This window comes from Ochotona princeps, chromosome 6 (assembly GCF_030435755.1).
Source record: "Ochotona princeps isolate mOchPri1 chromosome 6, mOchPri1.hap1, whole genome shotgun sequence".
Lineage (NCBI taxonomy): Eukaryota > Metazoa > Chordata > Mammalia > Lagomorpha > Ochotonidae > Ochotona > Ochotona princeps.
The window spans coordinates 6,463,459-6,480,309 of NC_080837.1; the positions used below are offsets into that span (position 1 = coordinate 6,463,459).

The 16,851-nt window shown below is 49.0% G+C and overlaps 1 protein-coding gene across 2 annotated transcripts in view; it reads left to right on the forward strand.

Annotated features, from left to right (window-relative positions):
• The window catches only part of ZNF592 (zinc finger protein 592), a 46,057-nt gene extending 29,419 nt beyond the window's left edge, over positions 1-16,638 (forward strand). For both annotated transcript variants that reach the window (XM_058665510.1, XM_004594602.2), the window contains 7 exons: positions 3,585-3,763; positions 12,484-12,660; positions 12,822-12,981; positions 13,088-13,375; positions 13,671-13,783; positions 14,235-14,370; positions 15,354-16,638. In XM_058665510.1, coding sequence (XP_058521493.1) covers positions 3,585-3,763; positions 12,484-12,660; positions 12,822-12,981; positions 13,088-13,375; positions 13,671-13,783; positions 14,235-14,370; positions 15,354-15,902 — 1,602 coding nt within the window. In that variant the 3' untranslated portion in view covers positions 15,903-16,638. The remainder of the gene's footprint in view (positions 1-3,584; positions 3,764-12,483; positions 12,661-12,821; positions 12,982-13,087; positions 13,376-13,670; positions 13,784-14,234; positions 14,371-15,353) is intronic.
• The last annotated feature ends 213 nt before the right edge of the window (positions 16,639-16,851 follow it).

The window sequence follows — 16,851 nt, forward strand, 5'->3', positions numbered from 1 at the left end:
AGGAACCTCTTCCAGGTCTCCCACGCGGGTGCAGGGTCCCAAAGCTTTGGGCCGTCCTCCACTGCTTTCCCAGGCCACAAGCAGGGAGCTGGATGGGAAGTGGAGCTGCCGGGAAAATTCTGTAATTAAGAGGTTTCTTTATTTCACAGTCCAAACAAAATGTGTTGGGGCTATTCCTTTGCTAAGCCTAGAACCAGCTGTTTTTCCAAAGCAGCAGTTTCCTTTCGTTGAGGAAAGAGGTTTAGAGGCACAAATCTGGGCATGAGATATGCCCCTGGCTGTTGCGCTCATCTCTCCATCTTGTCTTTCCAATGGCCAGAGCTAGAAGGCACTTGATTGCAAACTTATACTCAACTTTAAGATAATTGAGTTTTTAAGGTAGCTAATTTTATATTGAATGTCCTGGTTTCTGGGCCCACTGCAATGGCTCAGTGGCTAAATCCTCACCTTGCAAGCACCAGATTCCATATGGGCACCAGTTCCTGTCTTGGCTATTCCACTTCCCATCCAGCTCACTGCTTGTGGCCTGGGAAAGCAGTAGAGGACGGCCCAAAGTGTTGGGACCCTGCAACTGTGTGGGAGTCCCAGAAGAAGCTCCTGGCTCCTGGTTTCAGATCAGCTCAGCCCAGCTCAGCTCTGGCCGTTACAGCTATTTAGGGAATGAACCAGTGAATGGAAGATCTTTCTGTCTCTTCTCTCCATAAATCTGATCTGCCTTTCCAATAAAAGGAATAGATCTTAAAAAAAAAATTTTGGTTCCTAGTATTTTCCTATTATATACAGGTATTCATGAAGTTATATTCATGCACACACATAGGCATACATTAACATACTTCAAAACCAGCACTATTTCCTAACATTAGGGCAAATATATAATATTTAGTATATTCCCAGTTCTTTTTGTCTTTAGAATGGATCAGACTAAGGGATGGGCACTGGAGCAAAGGTTAACATCAGAGAGCTTAGGTTTGAATCCAGCTTACTTCCAATTCCAACTTTTTTACTAATGCACACCCTGGGAAGCAGCAGGTGGTGGTTCAAGTATGTAGATCCCTGCCACCCACCTGGGAGACCCAGGTGGAGTTGCCAGCTCGTTTCAGCCTGGTCCATCACGATTGGTACACACGTTGGAGATACCAACTAGTGGATGATAGAACTCTGTCTTTCTCTGCCTTTTAAACAAAAATCAATTAAAATTTAAACTCAGAAAATATATTACACTAAGTATATATAAATCTCTGGGAATATTTTTTTTTCTTACTTGGTTATATCATATGAATATATGTTTAGGCGACTTGTTTCTGTTTTTTCAAGATTTGTTTTTATTTGTTTTTTTAAAGATTTATTTATTTTTATTACAAAGATATACAGAGAGGAGGAGAGACAGAGAGGAAGATCTTCCATCCGATGATTCACTCCCCAAGTGACTGCAACGGCCAGTGCTGTGCCGATCTGAAACCAGGAACCAGGAATCTCTTCCGGGTCTCCCTCGCGGGTGCAGGGTACCAAAGCTTTGGGCCGTCCTCAACTGCTTTCCCAGGCCACAAGCAGGGAGCTGGATGGGAAGTGGAGCTGCCGGGATTAGAACTGGCGCCCATATGAGATCCCGGTGCATTCAAGGCAAGGACTTTAGCCGCTAGGCCATGCCGTCGGGCCCGTTTTTGTTTATTTGAAAGTTACAGAAAGAAAGGGAGAGGCAAAATACTTTCCAGTCGTTAGTTCACCCCTCAAATAGCCACAATGGCTGGGGCTTGGCCAAGCCAATGCCAGGAGCTGGGAATTCCATCTGGGTCTCTTACCTGGGTCATAGCTGCTTTCCCGGGTGCGTTAGCTGGGAGCTAGATCAGAAGCAGAGCAAACGGGACTCACACTGGTGCTCATGGGGTGCTGGCTTTGTAGGTACTATCTCAAAGCACTGTACCACAATACTGGCCATCTGCTTTTGCGTTTTTAAGTAACCTCTTGTTTGGCGAGTTTCGTAGTATTGGCATTTTTTTTTTATTGGAAAGCCGGATATACAGAGAGGAGGAGAGACAGAGAGGAAGATCTTCCATCCAATGTTTCACTCCTCAAGTGAACTGCAACGGGCCGGTGCGCGCCAATCCGAAGCCGGGAACCAGGAACCTGTTCCGGGTCTCCCACACGGGTGCAGGGTCTCAAAGCTTTGGGCCGTCCTCCACTGCTTTCCCAGGCCACAAGCAGACAGCTGGATGGGAAGTGGAGCTGCCGGGATTAGAACCGGCGCCCATTTGGGATCCCGGGGCATTCAAGGTGAGGACTTTAGCCGCTAGGCCACGCCGCCGGGCCCCATAGCATTGGCATTTTAAGATTATGTAACAGATAATTCTAAAATGAGATCCCCTAGTTACAAGGATTATAAGGTACATTTAGAAAGGTCTTGCTTCTACCCCTGACCTTCCCCATTCAGCCTGTTACCTCCTTTCCCATAGGTAGCCATTGTTAAAGATTTGTTTTTCATTTATCCCTGTATTGTGCTTTTGCCTGTGTGTGTGTGTGTGCACACGCGCTTGTGCTGTTCTTGCTTTTACATGAGGTATAGCATGCTGTGTGTGTGGTGTTCTGCAACTAAAGTAAACACTTAAAAAGAGAAGCCAGAATGTTTTCTTTTGTACTGTCCCAAGCATGTACAAAAGTGGGAGAATGCACACAGTGACACCCTTTTTACAGTGACTACCTCGTGTTCTGTCTTGGTTCAAATGTTTTTGGTTCCATTCTGGTGGGTTGATTAGTTTTAAACAAATCCCAGTGGCCCCGTCTGTAGAACAGGGATACCAGAGCTTTTCTTTTTTTGTCAAGGGCTTTTTGCATCTGGATACTAATTATAACTTCTTAATCTCAACTCTTGATTTCCATGCTAAATGTCCTGATAGTGTCACCATTAATTTAATGATTAGATATCTCTGGGTCATCTCATTTTACTCTCAGCTTGTTTGAATCGGGATCTAACCAAGGGCTAGATCTTCAACCAGTCTTGCAACTGGTTGAAAATACCTCTGACAGTCATTTATAAGCAGTCAATTCTGCTTTTCTCTGCCCTCCCCCACCCTTGCAATTTCTGGAAAAAACAAGAACAAAAACTGTATTGAGTGTCTGTAGCGCTCCACTTCCCTACTTTTTTTCCTGGAGCTGGGAGCAAAACTGCTGCCTTACCTGCACTTGTCTGGGGGTATGCTCATTAGCTGGTGCCCAACAGGCTGGAGGGAATGGAAAGTCACTAATCTGCCTACAAGAGGTACTGAATAGGTCCCCCTCCCATGGGTCACTGCAGAATCAAGGCCCAAGCCTTGCTGGGTCTGGCAGTGCAGCAAGATTGTAGAATCGAAGGTGCCCTGGGCCTCCACAGAGGCCAGACTAGGCTTCGGGTAAGCCAGAGGATGGGAACGCTGGCTTGAGGGTAAAGAGGAAGAATGGCAGGTGTGTCTAATGAAATCCACGTCAGGCAATTCCTGCCTGAGTGCCAGTGCCACTCTGAAACGAGGGCTAGGGGTATGTCAAGTATCCCTGGTAGCTGGGGAGGGGCCTGCAGCACCTGCGTGACCTGCTTTCTCGGTGTTCTTTCCTAGACTTGCCAGGTATGCCAGATGCTGCTGCCCAACCAGTGCAGTTTCTGTGCCCACCAGCGGATTCATGCACACAAGTCCCCCTACTGCTGCCCGGAGTGTGGGGTCCTCTGTCGCTCTGCATACTTCCAGACCCACGTAAAGGAGAATTGCCTGCACTATGCCCGCAAGGTGGGCTACAGGTGGGTGCTGCCTGGCTCATGGTCCTGGTGTGGCTCAAGGGCTAGTCCTGGTCCTGGGCCATAACTCATTTCAGGCTGAGGTCTTCATCTTCAGAAGGCGTGGGGGTGCGAGGTCAGTTGGGTAACACAAATGGTGGTGGGTTGGGGACACACACTACTCACTTGTAGAGGACAGGAGGAGCAAAATGAGGAATAAGAACAGAATAAAATACTGAAGAAGTCCCTTTTCAGGGGAAGGTAATGAGGAGATTGGCGTGTGTATAACGCTGTTAATGTTGACTTTGAAAGTGCATGAATTTCTCTTGCTCACAAAGTTTGTCCCATGGTTGAGCGTGTTTAAAGCACTATTTCAGTGACCCATCTACTAATTGTAGTACCCTGCAGTGCTGTTCCTTTTGTTCCTGGGTGGGCAGTGCGTCACCGACTCAAAGGAGCTCTACTCTTTAGTTTGGTGACTTTGTGTCAGTTTGTGAGAAACAGGAAGAAACTGAGAATGGAAAAAAGTGATCCACCTCCTAGCTAACCTAAGAAAACTCGACTTGACACTAACTCTTCTCCATTGGGTCAGTCAGGTAGGTAGGAAGCAGTTTTCAGGAGCAAGATCAAAGTGGAGGAGAAACCTCCCTGTGAAACTCACTGAGCTGTAAAATGTTTGCCTTGACCCGGTTAGTTCTCCTTTAACTGACCTAACAATAGCTGGGAGTTCATTTTCAGTTCTGAAAATTATTTTTGACCCAAGTTTGGTGTTAAGGCATTATTGATCCAGTTCCTCTGGCTTTTGCTGCACTGCTCTGTTTCGCAACATGGTTGTGGTGCTCTGGGTAGAAGCCAAGGGAGCGTCATAAAGGATCTATGAGGAGGTTTTCAGGTGGAACATGGCAATGGGAGAAACATGTTTGGCAGAGGCTCAATTTGGGGTCACAGGAATGGTGAGCAGTGGCATGTTGGAATGGGGTGGGACTTTGGCAGACATCTTGGCTTTGTGCAGCCAGCAGTTAGGAGCCGAGAGGGGCGTGCACAGTGGAGCTGTGTGAGTGCTGTGCATGTCAGCAGGCTCCTCCTGGGGGTTTCCTGTGAGGCGGTTGTGCTGGCCAGGTGCCACATGGAGGACTTCAGGGAGACCTAGGCCACGGGGTGGAGAGGGGGGCAGCAGGCAGGAGAGGAGCCCAGCAAGTATGGATGGAATGACAGCTGGACAGCTTATGCAGCCACGGAGGAACAGGGAGTTGCTGCCCCTGGGGTTTCTGTCTTGGTGTGAATTTTCCTAAAAGAAATCTGAGTCTACCAGCTCTCCCATCCTTCTGGCCCTAGACAACTACCACTTTACTTTCCATCCCTTATATCTGCCTCTTCTGTGCATTTATATAAATGATAGAACACGCTGGCCTAGCATGATGTTTTTAGACTTTATCTGTGTTGTATACATTAGTATTTCATTCCCTTTTGTGGCTAAATGATACTGTGTTGTGTGTAGAGAAGTTCTTCTATGAGTGTGCATTCTTTGGAGTGTGTCGTCCCAGCAAATAGAAGAATAAAAATACCCACTTTATAAATGTTACTTACAGGAACTTTAAATTTACAAAAACTAGACCATTTTCTGACCAATAAACAGAGAGTAACATATGATAACAATGTTTTTTTTAAAAGATTTATTTATTTTTATTACAAAGTCAGATATACAGAGAGGAGGAGAGACAGAGAGGAAGATCTTCCATCTGCTGATTCACTCCCCAAGCGACTGCAACGGCTGGTGCTGTGCTGATCCGAAGCCAGGAGCCAGGAACTTCTTCCAGATCTCCCTGGAACCCTGTACCCACGTGGGTACAGGATCCCAAAGCATTGGGCCATCCTCCACTGCTTTCCCAGGCCACAAGCAGGGAGCTGAATGGGAAGTGGAGCTGCCGGGATTAGAACTGGCGCCCATATGGGATTCTGGCGCATTCAAGGCAAGGACTTTAGCTGCTAGGCCACACCACAGGGCCCAGGTTTTTTTTTTTTTTTTTTTAAGATTTATTTTTATCTTTATTGCAAAGTCAGATATACAGAGAGGAGGAGAGACAGAGAGGAAGATCCTCAATCTGATGATTCACTCCCCAAGTGACGGCAACGGCTGGAGCTGAACTAACCCGAAGCCAGGAGCCAGGAAATTCCTCCAGGTTTTCCACGTGGGTGCAGGGTCCCAAGGCTTTGGGTCATCCTCCACTGCTTTCCCAGGCCACAAGCAGGGAGCTGGATGGGAAATGGAGCTGCTGGGATTAGAACTGGCACCCATATGGGATCCCGGTGCGTTCAAGGCAAGGACTTAAGCTGCTAGGCCATTGCTCTGAGACCCACATGATAACAATGTTAAACAACTTGTACAAAAGACAAATGTTAAAGCACATGCGTGCACACACACATACAAAGACATGCATTTTGAGACTTAAAAAAATTATTCTCATCCAAGCTTAGTAGTGTTTACTAGAAACCAGTAACTGAAAAACCATCAAGTCATCTTGAACCAAGACTCTAAGAAAAAAAGTCACCGCTATGAAATCACTCCATCAATGCAAGAATACGAATTTCAATCTTCCCAGTAATACAGCTATCCTAAAATATGTAGTGAACAACTAAATACAACTGTTTAGTTAAAAGCATGCTAAAATTAAACCGTCACAACTCCATGGATATATACAACATTTTGACATGAAGAATTTTTCTCCATTTAGCAATAACGTTAATATAATCCAATCAGCCTGATTAACTGTCTCCACAAAAAAGGAGATTAATCCGTTGGCATTCTTGAGTCATCACAGGAATACCAAGGGAAGCCCTAGAATTTGAAACTTTTGAATTCTTGGATGCCTTTTTAAAGATGGCTAAAAATGGGCCCAACAGCTGCCTACAGCTTAAGTCCTTGCCTTGAATGCCCCAGGATCCCATGTGGGCGCTGGTTCTAATCCCGGCAGCTCTGCTTCCCATCCAGCTCCCTGCTTGTGGCCTGGGAAAGCAGTAGAGAATGGCCCAAAGCTTTGGTACCCTGTACCCACGTGGGAGACCCGGAAGAGCTCCTGGCTCCTGGCTTTGGATTGACTTAGCTCCAGCCGTTGCAGTAACTTGGGTAGTGAATCATCGGATGGAAGATCTTCCTCTCTGTCTCTCCTCCTCTCTGTATATTTGACTTTCCAATTTAAAAAAAAAAATCTTTAAAAAAAAAAAAAAGAAAAAGATGGCTAAAAACATGTGAAACAAGATTTTTTGTTGAAGTTAACATAGCACATTATAGATTAGACTCAGTTATTGACATGAAATCAACACTCAAATACCTTTAAAACAAATACAAGACCTTGGGGCCTGGCAGCGTGGCCTAGCAGCTAAAGTCCTCACCTTGAATGCACCAGGATCCCATATGGGTGCCAGTTCTAATTCCAGCAGCTCCATTTTTCATTCAGCTCCCTGCTTGTGGCCTGGGATAGCAGTGGAGGACGGCCCAATGCTTTGGGATCCTGTACCCACGTGGGAGACCTGGAAGAGGTTCCAGGCTCCTGGCTTCGGATCAGCACAGCACCAGCTGTTGCAGTCGCTTGGGGAGTGAATCATCGGACGGAAGAACTTCCTCTCTGTCTCTCCTCCTCTCTGTATATCTGACTTTGTAATAAAAATAAATAAATCTTTAATAAAAAACAAAAAGTAAATACAAAACCTTTACCAATTTAAAGCAGTGAGAAACTTGATAACCAGCCGAAAACACAAGAATTACCTTAACATATAAAAATGCTTTGTATGCAATGAATACCACATTAATTTAACTTATACCTTGAAATAATTTAATAGTACATTTGAACTTAATTCTATGCCAAATCATTTGTGGTAAAATTTCACATTTTTGAAAATATCACAAATTAAAACCTTAAGAGACAGAAATCTTTGAATTCTAAATTCCAAAAAGTTGCCATGGATATGCAAATTAAGTTAACTTGCCAAACATATCACAACAAAAGACCTTCCAAGGTACAATTTGCAAGCCTAGAGAATAAATTCTATAAAATCGTTCTTTTTTTCTTGACCTTTTTATCTTTATCATTTTTTAAAGATATTTAAAAAGTGGGTGACCAGGCAGCAGAGAGTGAGTCAGGTAATGGAAGTCTGGATCTGTCAAACGCGGCCAGCTGTCAGCAATAGAAGGCCTGACTGACAAAATCAGCTTCCGAAGAATTGCTATCAGAGCAGAGGATTCAGTCAAGCTTCCAGTGGGTGGGGTCTAGTCTGTAGATGCTTCAATCATGGAAACGGTGAATGGGGCCAACGGGCTGTACGTGGCAACAGTGTCCCTCAGATTCTTTATGTCCTTAAAAGACAGTGCCACGTGCTGCCTGATTCTCTGCCCTTGCTGAGCTTCTACCTCAACCACTGGGAAAGCAAAGCTCCTAGCAAGGGCAGCTGCCTCAGGGTCTCCCACTCCTGCGCTTGCTGTACCGCATGTTCCACAGCTGAAAAGGAAGTTGAAAGCAGGGGTCCAAGCAAGCCCCGACGGTGCATCCGTCTGCCCTGTTCCTGCCTCAACTGAAGGGAGAGATGCTGAAGTTGCTCCTGTAAATCTACCACAGCTGCGCCCAGATTTAATGGTGCCAATGGCACAGGTGGCACAGAGGGCTCCTTGCCTGTCCAAAAGAGATTTTTGCTTGGCACATGCTCTACGGGTGGAGGATCCTCGGCAAACTCACTTCCATTCTCTTCTGTTTCCTCCTCCTCCTCAGAAGAGGACAGCGAATCTTCACACATTTTCTCCAAACTTTGTCTGGTCTGGGGTTCCTTTTCCTTTTTTACCCTGGTTTGGGGTCCTCTGTCTTCTTACTCTAGTTTGGGGTTCCTTCTGTCTTACTCTGGTTTGCGGCTCACTCCCCCTTCTAATTTTTCAAACAAGGGTTGCACCACCGCTGGAGGGGATGACAAAGCATTTTTTTTACCAAGCACCAGAGGAAAAAGGTGGCTACAAGTAGAACAAACCATGGGGATACAGCACAGACAGTTTCAACGAACTTCTGCGACGTCTTAAGCTTAGTGTTGGTGCCTTGTGACTGGAGCACATCTCTGATTCTCTTAATCATCTGCACTTTAGCGAGTTCTTGCCCCTTGATAAATTTTACTTACGCCCCTGCAAAATATTTCATTCTAAGCTTGCCTCCAGATTTCCGGGGTCCCTCAGATTATCCCACGTGCCCCAGGAGAGGAAGAGAGTCTGGGGATGAAATCACTTATGCCCCTGCAAAATCTTTAGGTCCTTTGTAGGTCCAGGGGATCCTCAGTTTGTCCTTCATGCTGTGCCCCACGTTGGGTGCCATTTGCTCCGACCAGCAGAGCCAGTGATGTGGACAGGGAGAGGGTGTGGGGATGAAGCACCGTTGGGAGACCAATGATGGTAGAAGTCTCTCTCAAGTCTCCCTTTATTACTCCTTTTATACTTTTCCCCCTCAAGTCCTTTAGCCAAACGATAGGATGCTGCCGAGTCCATTTAGTCCAGGTGTTTTTAGACTAGCCACAAGCCCATTTCTTGTTACTGCTCATCTCAAGAGCTAATTAACTCCTTAGCCCACAACATTGGATGACACGTGCTATGTAGCTATGTTTCTAATTTCTCTCTCCCTGATAGCTAATGATATTGAGCATATATTCTGGTCTAGTTGCATATCTTCTTTGGAGAGACTTCTACTCACATCCTCTGGGTTTTTTTTTTTTTTTTTTTTTTTTTAGATTTTTTTTATTTGAAAGGCTCAGGTACAGAGAGGGAAAGGCAAAGAGACAGACAGACAAATTTTCCATGTGCTCATTCATTCCCCACATGCCTGTCGTGTGGGTAAAGGGTTGCAGGGACATGAGCCACCCTTTGCTGGTTTCCCAGACTGTAAGTAAAAAGCTGGATCTGAAGTGAGCAACCAGAACAAAATCCAGTGCCCATATTAGGGGGCCCCTGCCCATTTTTTAAATTGGAGTGCTTGTGTTATTTTTTGGAATTTTAAGAGTTGTGATAGGGCCTGGCGTGGTAGCCTAGTGTCTAAAGTTGTCATCTTGTACTCACTGGGATCCCATATGGGTACCAGTTCTAATCCTGGCGGCCTTGCTTCCCATGGGCTTCCTGCTTGTGGCCTGAGAAAACAGTCAAGGACGACCCAGAGCCTTGGGACCCTGCACCCATGTGGGAAACTCGGAAGAAACTATGGGCTCCAGACTCTTGGCTTCACATCTGCGCAGCTCTGGCCATTGCAACCGCTTGGGAGTGGATCAGCAGACGGAAGATCTTCCTCTCTGTGTATCTGACTTTCCAATAAATAAATAAATAATAAATAAATCTTTAAGAAATATCTATTGTCCCTCTCTCCCTTTGGGTTATTTCTTAGTAAATTCTTAAAAGATATCCTTGTTCCATTCCACTGAGCTGTTCTGCAGAGTTTTACAATGTGACTCTAGGTTTTTACAATATAACTTTAAGTTTTGAATTGGGGTTTTTTTCCTAAGATAGTTGTAAATAACCTGTACATTGTGTGTGTACATAATTTATATGTGTTTTATGTAAAAGGTATGTATGTAGTTTCTAAAATACGTATTTTAGAATTTTGGTAAATTATCTTGCTCTTTGTTAATTATTTGGAGAGTAGCCAGTGGTGTCAAAAGGAAGTGAGTGCAAGGGTACTTCACAGAGTTCATGGGAAAGTGGAGTAAAAGATGACTGCATTTTAGTGCATACATTTTCATGCAAAGCTTTCTCACAATATGTATTTCCATCCAGTTTTGGGTGACTTCATGTTATTTTCTTATTTGTGATTAATTGGCAATAAGAAAGTATTTTACATGTCTTTCTGTGCAGGTCTTTGCCAGTTTGCTGGATTGAACACTTAGAATATTTTGCATGTGTCTTACCCCTTTGTAGTTTTAATTAAGTTTCTAAAAGAACATCTGCTGGGAAAATGGAATATATGTTCAGTGACATTGAAAAGAGTGTGTTTATATTGTTTCTGCAGAAATTTGGTCGAATAGTCACTTAAGGGTTTTTTTTTTAGTTGGTTGGTTGTGGTTTTTAGTTGTTTGTTTTATAGATTTATTGATCTGTTTGAAAGGCAGATGACAGAGCTTCCAACCTCTGGTTCCCTTCCCAGAAGGCTGCAATGCCCAGGGCAGGGGCTGGGCTGACCCTAAGCTGGGTCTCCCGATGGGTGGCAGGGAATCAGCTACGCTGTTGGCTGCCTCCCACACACATTATCAAGAGCTGCATGGATGCAGAGTGGTGGAAGTCAAAGTAGACACTCTGGCATGGACCGTAGGCCTAACAAGCAGCAGCTTAATTCACTGTGCCACAAGTGCCTGGCCCAAGCCAAACAGTTTGTTTTTGTTTTTCTTCTTCTTTTTTAGATTTATTTGTTTGAAAGGCACACAGAGAAAGAGAGGGAAGAAGAAATCTTCCTTACATGGGTGCAAATGCGTACAGCAACCCAGGTGTAGACCAGGCTGAAGCTAGGAGCCAGGAACTCCATGCAGTTCTCCTCCATGGGTCACAGAAACCCAGGCGCTTGGACTGTCCTCTGCTGCCACCCTGGATGCATTGGCAGAAGCTGGGTTGAAGCACAGAGCAGTGGAAACTGAAACCTGCACTCCTGAATGGGATAAGGGTGTCCCATGGGGTACTTAACCCAACACATCCCAATGCCTGTACCTCAAAGAATTCTTAATGAACCCAAGTCCTTTCAGTAGAGCAGTAGTCTTCTAGTGCCTCTGGAATGTCAAGGCTACAATCCCTGGCAATGCTGCAACAGAAGGATGAAAAAATGAATGGTAGGGACCAGGGAAGGGTTTTCTCTTGTCTTGTGTAGGATGTGGCAGGAAGAAGCCCTGCACATGTAAGGTGGACTGGGGACCTTGCGGTTTAGATTGGCATGGAGGAAGGTCATGTCTTTCTGTGATACTGGAAAAATGGGAAGACAGTATTTATTAAGACATTTTGGAGTTGAAAGAAGATGTCCATATAGCCTCAATTTCAGAAAAGTTCTTTGAAGCCATTTTTTACTTCATTTATTCATACATCATAAAAGCATGTATCTACAATGCAAAAGTTGGAAAATACAAATTGGTAGAAAGAAAAGATCCTTTATCCCCCCCACCACCCAGGAGACTGATTGGTGCTTTAGTCATACCGTCAATAACTGCCAGTCTGTATGGGTTTTGAGTTCCCATTGGAGTGCAGTCTCTTCCTTTTATTGCCCCATGGACGGCCCGCTGTAGATAGAGTGTCTTCCTGGGCTATGGGCCTGTTCATTTTAAGGTGGTTTTTGTCACGGTGCACAGAGCACTTCCCAGCTGGCTGTATTGTCAGGGGCAGTCTCTGCTTGGTCACTACCAGTCTGTGGGAAGGCACAGATTCCCACAGCCTTCTGCTGAACTGGCTCTCGGGCTCATGCAGCCACGTGGTGTGGACAGATGCTGATGCTACTAAACCACTTGCCTCCCTCTCAGCTCCCGCCAGCCTCTCAGGTGGGCTTCAACTTGTGACTTGTCGAAAAATTGCCTCTGGCCAGTGGTGGGGGGAGGGGAGGACCTCTCTCCACTCCTGTCCCAGGCCCCAGTGGTGCAGTAAGGAGGCGTTCGACTGTGTATGCGCAAGAGGGGAGACTGAGCACCGAGGGATCAGGATCCCTAAGATGGCACGGTGCCTGCCTTCCGTCCACAAGCACACCACCCTCTCTGCTGCACAGGTGCATCCACTGTGGTGTCGTCCACCTGACCCTGTCCTTGCTGAAGAGTCACATCCAGGAGCACCACTGCCAGATCTTCCACAAATGTGCATTTTGTCCCATGGCCTTCAAGACTGCCAGCAGCACTGCAGAGCACTGCACCTCCCAGCACTCCAGCCAGCCCCACAAGCCCTCCCAGTGAGTGCACTCCAGGAGCACAGGCTCGGGGTGGACAGGGAGCCGGGGCTAGGTGCAGGAGTGCTGGAACCTGCCAATGTAGGGGGCAGAGAGGGGTGGAAGCCGGGGGGACTCTGCCGGCAGATCCGGGCCATCTTGTGTCCTGGGCCTTGTCTCGTCAGGCTCATTTATAAGTGCTCCTGCGAAACGGTCTTCAACAAGAAGAGACACATGCAGCAGCATTTCTACCAGGACGTCAGGGAGGCCCAGGCGAGCGTCTTCAAGTGCCCTGAGTGCCCACTTCTGTTCCCACAGAAGCCGGAGTTGATGCAGCACGTCCAGGTGGGGTGCTGAGGGAGGAGGCCGGGGCGGGCACCTGCTGTGGGCCGAGGGTCTGACTGTGCATCTCTCCCTTCGCCCAGTCAGTAATCGCTCTCCCCATCCCCAGAGCACCCACGGTGTCCCCCGGAATGTGGACGAGCTGTCGAGCCTCCAGTCTTCAGCAGACACATCCTCGAGCCGCTCCAGTTCTCGAGCCCCCACCGAGTCCCCAGCTGCTAGCGTGGCTGCCAGGGGCAACTCCTTGGCCCCAGGCCGTTGGGGCAAGCCTGACAGCCATCGCAGGGTGGACGCCAGACCCCGGCTAAGGAGCACTGGCTGGACCTGCCAAGAGTGCCAGGAGTGGGTTCCCGACCGGGAGAGCTACATTTCCCACATGAAAAAGAGCCACGACCGGGTGAGTGTAGCTGCATGGGCCCACAGAGAGTCTTCCAGACGCTTTGGGCAGGGTGGGTCTGCAGCTGGAGGAAGGTACCCAGGACCATCTTTCAGCTCTGACACGTGGGGCGTCCCCTGGGGGAGGAAGTTACCCAGAGCCACCTTCCAGCTCTGAGGCGTTGGGGGAGTCTCGGCTGAAGGAAAGTGCCCAGGACCATCCTCCAGCTCTGACACGTGGGGGAGATCCCGAAGCTGGAGGAACGTCCCCAGGACCATCTTCTGGCTCTGACATGTCGTTTCTTCCTCTCTGGCAGACAATGAAGCGGTACCCGTGTCGGCAATGTGAGCAGTCTTTCCACACCCCCAACAGCCTGCGCAAACATATCCGCAATAGCCACGACACTGTGAAGAAGGTCTATATGTGTGGGTGAGTCCCTGGGGATGCTGCCGAGGGGCCTGGAGGCTAGGGAACCCTGTCCACACCTCAGCTCTCCTGTGAACACAGGGCTGGAGGACAAGAGAGTGGGAGTTTATTACTCTTGGGACAGACACTCCCAAGCCTGCCCTGGCTTCCTGGACCTGGGCTACTCGACTGGTCAGTGGGGCAAGTACTGAGGGTTAGGAGCCCCCTGGAAGATAGGCCTGTCCCACTCTGGTGACATCTGCCAGTGCCTTGGACGTGCCCTGGCCCTTGCACACTGACTGCTCACTCCGCAGGGAGATCCTGGACACAGATTGTGGCTGTGAGCTAGGTATCTCACAAATTTGTGTTCTGATTGGCAGCCACTTTGGTGGAACAGCAGGTGGCACTGGCCAGCCTGAGGACCCCCTGTGGGAGCCCAGGGCCTGAGCTTGCCTGACAGGGCGACTGTTTCTAGGTTCTGCGGTGAGGACAGCCCCAGCTTTCCCCGCCCCTCGTTGCTGGAGAGCCACATCAGCCTTATGCACGGTATCCGAAACCCTGATTTGAGCCAGACATCCCACGTCAGACCAGTGGGTGGACGTTCCTCTCAGGTGGGTGAGGGCTGAGCTCTGGGGAATCTGTATGTGGCTGTGCCACAGGGCAGCAAGTGTGACACATCCCGCCATGTGAGCCAGTCTCAGAAGCTTGCGATGCCACGTTCTGGCTTCTGTGGCAGGAGTGCCCTGGCAACGTGGCCCTCCTGGTGGGTGCACGTGCTCTGCACATGCGGCACATGTTCACGCACCATCCTCTTTCTGCCTTGCAGCAGGGACTGGCAGGGCTGGCAGGGCTGGAAGAGCTGCCTCACCAGGGGAGAATTGTGACGAACTCACCTCCCCCTCCCCCATGCCGGCTACAGGACAGACCAGCCCCAGGCCCATTCCTGTTTCCGTTTCCCGTCACTGTGTGCTTCTCCATGCTGTAAACTTGGCTGGTCAGTGGAGTGTCTCTGCTGATCTTTGGTGACCTCTGTCCACAGACTTTACCTGTACATCCTCTCCTCTGAAATACACATGTCCTGTGATTCAGCATTTGGTCCTGAGGGCTCCCATACCAGGGCCCTGGCTTTGGGCATAAAGAAATGTCTGAGGTGCTGGCTGTAGTACTGTGTGGCTATTGTCCACCAGAGGGGACTGCTGTCCCCATGGCAGGTTTGGGTGCTGCTGTTCAAAGAGGGGTGGAGTTCCACGTGTGTGCTGCTAGGGATAAGCTCCAGGGAATGTTCAGGAAGGAAGGTGTGTGGGGGACGCTGTTGCCCTGTGGAAGACAGTGGTGTGGTTTCTGTGGGTTCTCTCAGAAATCATCACCCAGGTAATCTTTGGAGATCACCTTCCCATGTCTTTGGGATGCTGCCTCACATATGTGTGTTCTGTTAAAGAACTGAAGTGAGAGAGACTGAAGCCAGTGTTCTTGGCTGGAGCATGCCTGGCCTGGCTGACGGCACCCTGAGTCCTTCAACAGCACCAGTCATGTCATGTCAGGGTATCTGTGTCCAGGGCTGGGCGTGGACTCTACTCACTGTCTTTCCTTTCAGGTGAACCATCTAAAAAGGCCGCTCAGCGGAGCCGGGGACACTGCAGGCACTAGCAATGGCATAACTGTCTATGCCACCAAAAGGCCCAAGTCCCTTTTCCAGTGTGCAAAATGTAGCTTTGCCACAGACTCGGGGCTCGAGTTCCAGAGCCACATACCTCAGCACCAGGTGGACAGCTCCACAGCCCAGTGTCTCCTCTGTGGCTTGTGCTACACCTCCACCAGCTCCCTCAGCCGCCACCTCTTCATCGTCCACAAGGTGAGAGACCAGGAGGAGGAGGAGGCAGAGGAGGCCACAGCGGCTGTGCCAGCGACAGTGGAGGTGAAGATGGAGACCTCGGAGGAGGCCGAAGAGGGCTCCGGGGAGGAGGCACCTGGGGAGACGAGAGAGAACGGACTGGAGCCGGGTGCTGGTGATCCTTTGTTGGTCAACATGGAAGCAAGGAGAGCCCTGGGCCTGGCCCTGCAGGAAGACGCTGCCCAAGACACTCAGGGCCAACGCACAGCCTCTCAGGACCAGGCCAGCCCAGCACCCTCTCCTCAGGTGTGACCGCAGGCTGTGCAGTGTGGACGGCTCTGGCCCTGTGTGTGTGTGCTGCAGGTGCTGGGGGTCTCCAGCCCCACCAGACGGGGTGCTGCTGGGGGCCCTCTTGGCTCTGAACTTGCTTCGGTTATTTATGGCTTTGTGCTGCTTCTTGGAGTCCGACTCTTGTCTGTGTCCTTCCAGCCCCAGGCTGCTTACGGGGCCTGCCCCAGTGCTGTCCACCTGGCTGGAGACGCTCCATCTCTGTGCTCTTTGCAGGAGTGCCCTGCCTGCTGTCTTCAGCCAGGTGACCCCTCAGAGCTCTCCTTCTACCACCTCCCCCAAGCAGGGACTGAGGGCTGCTGCCACAGGCTCTCTGGGATAACTCTGCCAGCCTGGCTTGGGCGGGGGAGGGGGGTCCTTGGTCTTCCTGCCCTTCCTTCCTGTCTTCTGATCCTTTTCTCTACAAGTAGCCCTGAGAACACATTGTCCCATGGCGCATCATGTCTTGAGGGGAAAGAAACTTGGTTCAGCCTGTCTGTTTGGGATTGGGAGCACAGGCGGCGTGGCCATGGCAGGTGCTGGGGGTGGGCCTTGTTCCGCTGCTGTTTGGCCTTTCCCTGGTGAGTGGGGTTGGAGCACACGGACCATGGCTCCTGTGCCATTAGAAGAGCTGCTGCCCCAAGCAGGTCAGCCCCTCATCCTCTTGGCTACACTCATGTTGCTCAGACTACATTTCAAATAAAAATGTCTTCTTACCATGCAGGTATTGCCCTCCTAGTGAGCCTGGCCCCACCCTGCCTTCCCAGGGACCCTCCTCAGGCTTCTGTTTGTCCTGCCTCTGAGGACACTACTTCCTCCTGTCCAAGGAAGGTCCTCTCCACTGCCTGAACTTGTAGATTACCAACTGGGAGCTCCGCCCATGTTTCCTGGTTCTCTAGAGGCTTGGTGGTACTGGGGATTGTCTTGGTGCCCC